An 11,334-nucleotide genomic window follows, 5' to 3' on the forward strand; every position below is an offset into this window, starting at 1 on the left:
ACCTCCAATTTATATTGAAAATGAAGTAATCTTATCAGAATGCAATTCAAATGTGGTATAGTGACGACACTCTTAATTATATTCCTCAATTATTAACGTCATTAAGTATACTATTTTCGCTGGGCTCTGCCTTTTGAAGAGTTTGCGGACGTCTCTTTTCAACAGGTGATGGTGAACTGGAAAATGATGTGTTCGAACTTTGAAGCTACTATAGTTAGTCTGCTTTTGTACCATTTTTTTTATTTTACATTTCACCTCGGTGATACTATTTCCATCCCACTAATAAGTTAGTTATAAAATAGGTCACTTAATAGTGCAATGGAGAGAATACTTTTCCTTGTTCTCCTTCTTTTTGATCAATGCAATCGATAAAAAAAAATTAAAAATTGCAAAGAAACATGATTCCTGGGAAGCCGAGTTTACGAAAGAATAACCTTTTATCTATTTCTCGGCCATTGGAGAATTTTCAGCAAAGAATACTGATTAGTAACACAAAATCTTTCATTATCAATAGATATATTTGTGAAAGCATCATTAGACAAACTGAGCTACAGACCTTTTGAAAGTGCACACATGACTCTGGCATATGGGACCAGTTCGCACCATAGATGGGATGTAAATACCACAGCGAGGAAAACCTGGTTAAACAAAAAAAATTACCGCAATTTGTCATAAATTTTACTCCCTCCGATTCTGAAATAAAAGTTACTATCATTTTTTAATTTTACCCTATTTCTAGAAACTTAGGGAGTATATTGTTTCGAAAAACCAAAAATCAGGCTACATGTTTCGCTCCCTAATTGCTCAATCATTTCTTGCAATTTCCTGCAATTTCCAGACTGACTTACGAAGCTGTTGGGAGCTACACATGAGGTATTGTCGGCATGTCCAGAAGAAAAAACAGAAACGGTATCTGAGCATTCATGGCTGCACTTGTTCAAGAGTTTGGGCTTATAGGTTTGATCACCGAAATCTTTCTTCCAATAATACTAAGTACCAAGAAGTACTAGAATTGGTAAATTGCATTTATTTACACCGAACTTCCTCTCTTATAAAGGTAAAACTTTGAAACATACAAGTACGCAACCAAGTTTATTGTGCTAAGTGCAGCTAGAAACCAGTAGAAGTAATCAAGATGAGCTCGATTGAGGTTATTCGAGAACCAACTACCTTGATTACCTCCAGTCGTTATCTTGTCAATGGCATAGATGATAAAGCCACTAAGGAAGTCCCCTATGCCAAAAATGCTAAAGTAGAGGGAGAGACCCACACTTCTCAACTGATCTGGCACCTGATCGTAGAAGAATTCTTGCAGACCGACCATTGTAAATACCTCAGCAAGACCAAACAATAAGTATTGAGGAACCAACCACCATAAACTGATAGGAACTGTCTCATTTGGCTTGTCGATTAATCCAAAGTCAAAAGCAGTTTGGAGCCTTTTCTTCTCAATTAAAGCAGCTAAAATCATGGACATTGTAGATATAAATATGCCACAACCAATTCTTTGAAGTGTTGATATGCCGTTCTGGTTTTTGGTGATAAGTCGAGCCAAAGGAACAAAGAGCCGGTCATATATGGGAATGAAGAAAATTACCGTCAAGGGAATGAAGCTTAAAAGGGATGCTGGTGGTATTTGGATGCCTTGTTTTATTGTTCTGTTCATGGTGCTCCCTTGCTTCGTAAAGAAAGTCATGGACTGAGCAACCACAACTGCATAAGTTAGACATGAAAGCCATATCGGAACCAAACGTAAAACTGTTTTCGCATCTTCAACCTGATCAATGCTACAACATGTGCTACCTTTCCTAGAACCGATTCGATCTGAGTTTGGTATGTCAATCAATGCTTTATCCAGGAACCTATGTTGCATAAAGAGACATTTTTAACCAAATTGTAATAGGATTTCTTTGAAGACTAATTAAAATACTAAATTTTTTCTTACTTGAATTGATGAGCACCAACACGAATATGATTGTCTGACATTCTGATTCCTTCCTCTTGGTTACTTGTTGAGACTGCAGTACTTCTCCAATTCATTGCAGATGCAACAAATACCTTAGCTATCCTTGATAGTGGGTTTTCTTTATTCTCTTCTGCCGGAAAGCGATAAGTTTTCCATCCAAGCAAGAAAACAAAGAGTCCAAGAAGCATAGAAAAGCATGGAATGCCAAAACCAAGACCCCAACTTATATTATCTTGAACATATGTCAAGGTGAAGCGAGAAATGCAACTACCAACACACAATCCAAAATACCACCAATTGAAGAATGAGCTTTTGGATGTGCACTCCTCTGGGTTTTGTTCATCAAATTGATCTGCCCCAAAAGCTTCTGCGCATGGCTTAAATCCAGCCTTGCCAACTGCTACAAGATACAATGAGAAAAAGAAAAGGATGACCAAGAAAGGAGCAGAAGAGGTTTCATGCACTTCATTACTGACTGATTCATCCGAGCTCATAAGAGAAGGAAGCACAACTGATAGAGTAAGAAATCCCAGTCCCTAAAACATTCCAAAGATAATGTTAGCAGGAATTCCTCGCCCTTGGTGCAAAACTCATACAGGATGTGGCAAATATGTTAGGATTCTATGCGACCAATTTCTTATCCTCCTTATACTTTTAGCTAAATTCCTGCAACAGGACTACAATTACCATAGCTTAACAAACACCATTCACCATTGGTTTCTAGTCTCAAACAGGCCGATGTATTAGACCCCAATTCTCCATGCTTAGGATCTCTTCCAGTTTACTGGGAAACCCCACATATTTGGACATCTCAAAATGTTTGGCATGCCCATTTATCTGGATATCTCCTAATTTACATGCTAAGCTACAGCAGTAAAAGACTAGATAAAGTGTGGCATGTGGTGTTGCACTTGAAAATATTTTGATAGAAGAAATGAAACTGAAATTCAAATCTAAAAGTCTAGTAAAACTAGAATAAGAAGACTAAAAGATAATTACCAGTATGTAGATGAGAGAAGAGAAGAAGATGGTACGAAATCTCCCAAGATAAGAATCAGCAATGAAAGCACCAAGAAGCGGAAGCATCCATACCACACCACACCAAGCATTGATATTAGCTGCAGCTGTAACTGTGGATTGACCTAAAGGACCAGTTAGATAATTGATCAAGTTTGAAGATATTCCATAGAAAGCTATAGTCTCTGCAAATTCAGCTCCAATTATAAGAAGAGCTGATCTCCAACCACCAATATCTGATCCAATACTCACTTTCTCTCCTCTGTAATCAACAATACCTTCATAAACATCATCAATCCTAGTATTGGGCATCAACAAAGGTTGAATAGCATCACTTCCTCCATTTACAGATTCTGCCATCTCTTCTTTACAGAAAGAAGACTCTTTCTGTATTTCCTTTCAATTTTTTCTTTACATCCAAAACACTAGTAGTAGGACCATACAAAAGTCAGAGTACACATAAAATATCTATGTTTTATACCCCACTTCTCCAAGGCTGCAAAATGTTTAAAATTCCTTTTTGTTTTAAACCGATTGACGGCTAGTAATCAATCATTGAACTTTATTCCTTCTATTATCAATAATGGGGCAAATGAGCCTGTTCTTCAGTCTCCCTCACAAGAGTCTGAATTATGAGAGGTTCTAGCCTTTTTTACATGCTTATCTACAAATAACTAAGCAAAAAATTTGTAAATAAAATTACCAGAAAGAATTGACAACGCTGCTACTTAGTGGCAAGCATACTCCTAATAGGCAAAGGAAAAAGCCTCACTCTTGTTGCATAAAAGGGAAAACGAAGACGAGGGGGTTCTTCCTAGTGCGGGAGCCAGTTGCTCACGAGTTTGCAGTCACATCCTGAACCTAGCTCTTAGCTTAGCTGGTCTGCCTATCTTTTTAGCCTTCTGCTTGTACTTGAGTTAGGTCCTTCATAATGAAGCTGCTTTCTTATACAGATAATATTTTGAAAAATAAATATAAATAGCCAACTCTAGTCCGCTGAGTCCAGCAAGAAGCCAATAGAAATAGTCGAGATGTGCTCGATTTAAGTTGTTGGAAAACCAACTTTCCTGATTACCCCCAGCACTAGTTATCTTCTCGATGATAGAAATGAGGAAGCTACTAAGGAAGCTCCCGACGCCGAAGATGCTCAAGTAAAAGGAGAGACCTACACTCCTCAATCCATCTGGGACCTGATCGTAGAAAAATTCTTGGAGACCAATCATTGTGAAGACATCAGAAAGCCCAAAGAAAATATACTGAGGAGCCAACCACCAAACACTCATAGGAATTGTTGCTTTCGGGTTATCGATTAACCCAAAGTCTAGAGCAGTTTGAATCCTTTTTTTCTCAACTATTGCTGCCAGTACCATGGAGATAATTGACAAGAACAACCCAGAACCAATTCTTTGCAGCATTGTTATACCAGAGGGCTTGCCTGTGAGTGATCTAGCTACTGGAACAAAGACACGGTCATAGAAAGGAATGAGGATGACAATGGATATGCTAATAACTACTTGAAGTGTTGCTGCAGGTATTTGGAAGCTTGCTCCAATTGATCTGTCCATGGTACTACCTTGCTTGGTGAAGAACGTTGAGGATTGTGCAAATACAACTGCATATATTAAACATGTTGCCCATACGGGAACCAGTCGCAAGACAACCTTTGTGTCTTCTACCTGACTAATAGTGCATACAATCTGGTCTTCACATCGACTCCCATCAACTGGAACTAAAATCAGTGCTTTGTCGAGAAACCTGCATCATAAACATACCAACTCTTCTTTAACTTAACAGACAACATCATTTTTAAATACAAACAAAGTCCGTAAATCGTAACTGGATAACATTATAGGAACATTCCACAGGTTGCAAAGACCTTTATAATTTCGAAATGGTTCCCGATCTCTAATGCCCGTCCAAATACCCAATAAGGGCCAGACAGATAAGATAATTTTTGGGAAGATGGGGTGGCACTTCACTAGCTATCCTAAAAAATGTAAGGTATGTCTATAAATAAGTCGCAGAGTTTCGCTTAGGATAAAACTTACTTGAATTGGTGAGCACCTACACGAGAAGACGTCTTCTCGCTTTCTTCTTCGTCCTTCGAGGAATCAACAGATGGAATATTAGCTCTCCAATTCTTCGCAGAGGCAACCAAAACTTGACTTATTCGCAAAATTGGATTTTTCTTATCTTCTAAATAACTATAGCGATAAGTTTTGGTTCCAAGCAAGAAAACAATGAGAGCAATAGCCATGGAAATACACGGAATGCCAAAACCAAGAGCCCAACTTAAATTTTCCTGAATGTAGGTAACAATCAAGAGTGAAATTGCAGTACCCCCACATAATCCGAAGTACCACCAATTGAAAAATGAACTCTTGGATTTACATTCCTGTGGATGCCGTTCATCAAATTGATCAGCTCCGAATGCTTGGACACATGGTTTATGCCCACCTTGAGCAATAGCAACTAAATACAAAGACGAGAAGAAAAATGTAATCTGTAATGCAGTTGGAGAAGCACATGGAGTGTCGCTTTCTTGAGTGGTTTTGCAATCTGGTGGCCTTAAAGATGGTAGAATCGCTGATAAAGTTAACAACCCAAGTCCCTACAAGTTCATTCAACTTTACAATTAACAATTGATTAAAATAGATGGATCTACATAGAGGCTTTTGATGTGAATGCAATATGACAATCTTAGTTGCTTTGTGAAACATCAAGAGACAAAGTAAGCTCAACTTTACTTGACAATGCACACTGCTGTTTATACCATGGTTGGGATGGCGCTATCGACACTAAGCAAGAGGAAAAATCTAGCTATACCAGATGTGTTATTGCAAATGAAGAATATCAGGCCATAATTTGCCTCAGTAATTCATTTTGGAAATGCAAATTCATGCCTGACTTGCAATTGCAAAGCTAACTACGAAGCTGATAATTAGATATTCTCAGCATTTCCAGAAAACAAAAATACACACACTATTTAGAGTATTTCCCTCAACAGACATTGGCCTACTCAGTCCATTTGGTCGATTCAAGTCAAGATCCAGATCTCAAATAGAAAACTAACAGAAGAAACTAACAATAAGAAAGTGAATAAATTACCAGGACGTAGAGAAGAGAAGAAACAAGAATAGTGCGAAAGCGACCAACAACTGAATCAGCAACAAAAGCACCAAGTAAAGGAAGCATTGAACAAAAACCAGACCAAATATTGATATTCTCAGCAGCAACAGCAGTTGATTGATGAAGTGGGCCAGTTAGATATGTTATTAGATTACAAGCAATTCCATAGTAAGCAAATCTTTCAGCAATTTCAACACCAATTATAAATGAAGCTGATTTCCATCCACCATATTTTGATCTATTTATTACTTTCTCTCCGTTGTAATTTACTACACCTTCTATCACACTTGATCTCTCTGCAATTAATGGAGCAACTTCTTCAGTAATGGAGACCTCCATAGCCAACTGAAAAACTTCTCCTCGTCTCACTTGAACTCTTCCAGTTCCTCTCACTCAGTCTCTGTATCTCTGAAGTCTAACCCATCAATTTTGAGCTGAAGCGAGAACATGACTGTTTCTTTTTATAGTTAGGTAGTTCGGGATATTATTGACAAATATTCTCGTTCAATCATTATTTGCTTGATTTGGGCTTCGTAGAGTGAGTCTCATGTGGCCCATTTTCTTTGAAATGCATCCGAATTCCGTTGAGCTTGAAAATGGTCCGGTTTTCGCGGACCAGCCTTTTTTTTTTCTTTTTTTGAGGGGACCCTTAAATGATTAAAACTATTTAACCTTTGTTGATAGGGGGTGTCCTAAATCCTAATAAATGATTTAGTTATCCCTGATTTTAATTAACCTAAATGAATTCAGAATTAAAATAATAATCCACCTTTATAACTAAACCTAAATCTAATCCAAGAAAAATCTGATAAAAAAAAAAAAAACTAATCCAAAATCAATATCAAAAACCTAACCTAGTCAGATTTCTTTTCAAATTCTTTCCGTCCCTCTTCCATAAATATTCCTCGTCGTCGATTAATCTCTTCCAAAAATGACTTGTTAACAAAGATGCATACAAGAAGGTATTTTTTGACATACCCCTTAATTTTTAATCGTTTCGACTGATAATAAGAGTAGGGATCGGAAACCTAGGAGATTAATAAGAAAAAAACACACGAGCTAACCGAACTCGAATTCCAATAATTATTCGGTTAGGAATTATTATTTTTTCTCCTAAATGAAATTTTAGGTTGCAGAAAATTTGGTTAGTTCGATTTCAGCTAACTTAGTTCGGGTATAAGACATAATTAGTCTCCTAACCGAACTTCTTATCTATGTTTTAGTTAACTTAGTCCGGTTAGGAGCTTGTGACTTGGAAATGGAATGATTTTTGGGATGAAACACAAGTTCAACCAAACTTAGTCTGAAAATTCCGTTCAACCTAAGTTCGGCTAGTAGAACTTCATTTTCCTAGCCGAACTTAGTCCAAAAACTCCATTAAAAGATTCATTTTGACAATATTTTAGCCAATTCAAGCAACAAAAACTCATTGAAATTCGTTGTCATGTATATCTAAGTATCCAAACATTATGCTGGAAAATGTAAAAACTTAGTTTTTCTAAAGATGTTCTTCTTGTTCTTTCTCAAATAATTATTAATCTTAATCTACTAACACTAATCCTAACTCTAATATATATAATATAATCTTAATAATTTGTTCATTAAACCAACTAAATTGACCATTAATGAACAAAGGGTATTTAGGTCATTAACTAAAATATTTGGATAATGGGAATTTTAATTTACTTCATGATGACCCATTTCAAAATGGGAGAAGGGTTACCTCAAAAATGGTTTGGTCCCCGTAAAATCGTTCTTTTCGCTTCATTCGCATCCAGTTTAATATATATATGGCAGGTTTCAACTTTGACATTCGCACCGGATTCAATATCTAACAGGTTAGATGTGGATGATCTAATGAATTTTTTTATAATTACTGTTTAAAATATAAGAAAAATAATAACAATAATAATGATATAAGATTCCATTACCGTGATTTCTAATATTAATTCAAATAATATAATGTTTACTAACATTTCTTTTATTCACCCATCAAATACTAGTAAGAAAAAAATCATCTCATGTCAAATATTAGTAAAAACTCGTCGATTTCACTTAATGATAGTATTTATAATTTTATCTAATATTCTTATGTCCCACCAAAGTTTTGAAATGTATAATCTAATTTCTAATGAGGAATATGATAATGCCATGAAATTTTTTATACTAATACTTCAACTAAGAAACTAATATCAGCATTAGTGAACAAAAAAGCATACTGAAAAAGAATAGCTATGAACATAGCATATGTAGATGTCCAGCGGATTTTAAACTCTACATTCGCATCCAATCCATTCATGTATGGACCAGACAACCACCCGTAAAAAAACGGATATGACGATTTGAATAGCAGATTCGATCTCAAATGCTCATACCTAGTTGAATTATTACACAAGTGACAAGAGTAGAGACAAACAGTACAATATAATTTCTTTGTAATAGCATTACACGTTTGTTATTTACAGATGAAGAGAAATTTTTCTAAGTCTAACATGTATGTTTCTCATGTTAGACAATTTCATGGATACTTTGTTTATGGAAAGGATGATGTTTCTCATGCTAGACAATCGCTTAATTTTTTTGACATTTTTTGTGTTCCAATGGTTAAACTTATCAATTTTTCTAGGTCTAACATGTATGTTTCTCATAGAGTGCATCATAAGCGTTTTTATGCAAAAGTTGATTGCAGCGTGTTAAAGGTCAGGGAAAAATTCTAAAGATGATAAATATCTTAGTACTTTCTTGTCTTTCAGCAGAACTAGGTCCCTCAGTTTTAAGTTTATTTTCGAGAAAACTTATAACAAGAGGTTAATGATCTAATACTATCTCAAGCAAGTGAGACTATTCTTTTAAATTATGTTACTTCTGCTTTCCATTCTTTTCAAATGAGTTGTATTCCCACTAAAATTTAAACAAAATGGACACAATGCAGAGGAAATTTTGGTGGAACAAATTTGTTTCCTACTTAAAGTGAAAAGACGAGGTTCGATATCAACCTACGCAAGACACACCTTGTGTAATATAATAGAGACACGAACTGTCAAGGAGATTACTTAAACAAGATGTACACTTAGTATATAACTTAAGTTTGAATCTGATCCAATCTATTAGGATCAAACCAAGTGTTGATTAACGCACAAGTATATTTAATTTAATCATAAAGGCAAAGCAATATAATGTGGAAGTAAAAGTAAGCTACACGACACATAAGATTTTGTTAACGAGGAAACTGCAAGGAAGACAAACCTCGGGACGTAGTCCAGTTTTGGGTACTCTCAGAATTAAACCATTATACAAATTGAACAACTTCGTACATTTGAGACCAAGTAAACTAACTCCAAGTTACTAATTTCCTTCAGTACCTCCGCGCCTACAACCAATCTGGTCTATGCACGTGAATCCTAAGATAAAGTCCATTGTATTAAGTTGTTTCACCTGCAGTGGAGACTTCAACAATTCAAATTTTTTGGATCGTAATCCGAAATAGTACATGAATAACCTGTTTCAATAACCTCTCTATATATCTCTAATATCAACAAGATAATCAAATTACCAAAGTAATCAATTTTGGTTTACAAATTATCAAAGTAGATATCAAAGAAAAACATAAAAATAGATAGTCGACAACAAGCTTTAAAGTATCCCCTCAAATATTCTATCTCAATCATTATCATCTTGATTTGGGCTTGGTAGAGTGAGTCTCATGTAGTCCATTTTATTTGAAATGCATTTTTATTTCGTTGAATGGGGTGAGCATGGTCTAGATTGGTCCGGTTTTCACCGAACGGTTTTCTGGGGACCTACCTTTTTTTAATGGGAACTTTGAATGATTAGACTATCTACCCTTTAGTGATAAGGGGTCTCCTAAATCCTAGTAAATGATTAAGTTATCCATGATTTTAAATAATCACCCACCTTTATTGCTAAACCTAAATCCAATCCAAAATGAAAATCAAAAACCTAACCTAGCCGGAATTTTTATTTTCAAATTCTCTTATACCCTCTTCCATAAATATTTTTCATCGTCGATTAATCTTTTCCTCAAATGAATTATTAATAAAGATGTACACAAGAAGGTATTATTCGACATACACCTGACTTTTTAAACCTTTTGATTGATAAATCTAGTCGAAACCATCAAAATAGGGGTTCAAAAGGGAGTTGCGGACCAAAGTTCGGTTAGGATATTAAAAATTAAAAAAAAAAGACGAGGTAACCGAACTCATAGGTATGGAGAAACAAATAAAAGATCGATTAGGAGTTATTGATTTTTCTACTATCCGGAATTTTAGGTTGAAGAAAATTTGGTTAGTTCTATTTCAGCTAACTTAGTTCGGTTAGAAGACATAATTAGTCTCCTAACCGACCTTCTTACCGTGTATCAGTTAACTTGGTTTAGTTTGGGGCCCGCTCCTTGAAAATAGTTTGAATAGAATGATTTTTTCGGATGAAACACAAGTTCAATCGATCTTAGTTCTAAAACTCCATTCAACCTAAGTTCGACTACCTGCTTCAGTTTCCTAGACAAACTTAGTCCAGAAACTCTAGTAAAAGATTCATGTTGACAACATTTTAGCCGATCTAAGCAACAAAATCTCATGGAAACTCGTTTTCAAGTATATCTAAGTATCCCAAATATTATGCTCTTTATTTTCTTGGTTTTGAATAAATTTTTTTGAAAACCTAGTTTTTCAAATGATTTTTTCCTTCTTCTTTTCAAATAATTAATTTACCAACACTAATCTTAACTATAGTACATATAATATAATCTTATTAATCTGTTAACTAAATCAACTAAACTAACCATTAATGAATAAAGGGTATTTAGGCCATTAAGGATGAGGGGCATTTTAATTTACTTCATATAGGCCCATTTCAAAACTAGGGGAAGGGTCCCCTAGAAAACGGGCTGGTCCATAAAAAATTTGCTCTTTTCGCCTTGTTCGCATCCAATCCAATGCATTGCGGGTTTCAACTTTGATATCCGCATACGATCCAGCATTTAACGGGTTAGATGTGGATGATTCAATTCTTTTTTTTTTATATAATTAATATTTAAAATATATAAAAAAAATAAAAAAAAATGACTTAAAATTCCATTACCATTACCATGATTCTAATATTAACTGAAATACACATAATGTTTACTGACATTTTCTTTATTCACCCATCAAATATTAGTAAAAAAAAACTCATCTCATGTCAATTATTAGTAAAAACTC

General features: G+C 35.1%; 2 protein-coding genes across 2 annotated transcripts; both read right to left on the reverse strand.

Moving 5' to 3' along the window:
• Positions 1-894: 894 nt before the first annotated feature.
• Positions 895-3,366, reverse strand: LOC113306702 (protein NRT1/ PTR FAMILY 5.10-like). The gene is made up of 3 exons (XM_026555609.1): positions 2,966-3,366; positions 1,946-2,502; positions 895-1,862 (listed from the first exon to the last, which is right to left on the reverse strand). Exons 1-3 carry the CDS (start codon positions 3,341-3,343, stop codon positions 1,031-1,033), a joined length of 1,767 nt encoding a protein of 588 aa, XP_026411394.1. The 5' UTR covers positions 3,344-3,366; the 3' UTR covers positions 895-1,030.
• A 151-nt stretch (positions 3,367-3,517) lies between these two features.
• LOC113306703 (protein NRT1/ PTR FAMILY 5.10-like) lies at positions 3,518-6,557 on the reverse strand. The gene is made up of 3 exons (XM_026555611.1): positions 6,092-6,557; positions 5,032-5,594; positions 3,518-4,738 (listed from the first exon to the last, which is right to left on the reverse strand). Exons 1-3 carry the CDS (start codon positions 6,449-6,451, stop codon positions 3,910-3,912), a joined length of 1,752 nt encoding a protein of 583 aa, XP_026411396.1. The 5' UTR covers positions 6,452-6,557; the 3' UTR covers positions 3,518-3,909.
• Between the last annotated feature and the right edge of the window lie 4,777 nt (positions 6,558-11,334).

The sequence above is a fragment of the Papaver somniferum genome, chromosome 8, assembly GCF_003573695.1.
Source record: "Papaver somniferum cultivar HN1 chromosome 8, ASM357369v1, whole genome shotgun sequence".
Lineage (NCBI taxonomy): Eukaryota > Viridiplantae > Streptophyta > Magnoliopsida > Ranunculales > Papaveraceae > Papaver > Papaver somniferum.

What these genes read in the sequence shown, in the direction of transcription:
- LOC113306702 (XM_026555609.1), bottom strand. Translation starts at nt 3,343, where the DNA reads ATGGCAGAATCTGTAAATGGAGGAAGTGATGCTATTCAACCTTTGTTG. An exon ending in CTTCTCTCATCTACATACTG is followed by an intron (nt 2,503 to 2,965) that starts GTAATTATCTTT and finishes GGAATGTTTTAG; the next exon opens with GGACTGGGATTTCTTACTCT. An exon ending in GTTGGTGCTCATCAATTCAA is followed by an intron (nt 1,863 to 1,945) that starts GTAAGAAAAAAT and finishes TATGCAACATAG; the next exon opens with GTTCCTGGATAAAGCATTGA.
- LOC113306703 (XM_026555611.1), bottom strand. Translation starts at nt 6,451, where the DNA reads ATGGAGGTCTCCATTACTGAAGAAGTTGCTCCATTAATTGCAGAGAGA. An exon ending in CTTCTCTTCTCTACGTCCTG is followed by an intron (nt 5,595 to 6,091) that starts GTAATTTATTCA and finishes ATGAACTTGTAG; the next exon opens with GGACTTGGGTTGTTAACTTT. An exon ending in GTAGGTGCTCACCAATTCAA is followed by an intron (nt 4,739 to 5,031) that starts GTAAGTTTTATC and finishes TTTATGATGCAG; the next exon opens with GTTTCTCGACAAAGCACTGA.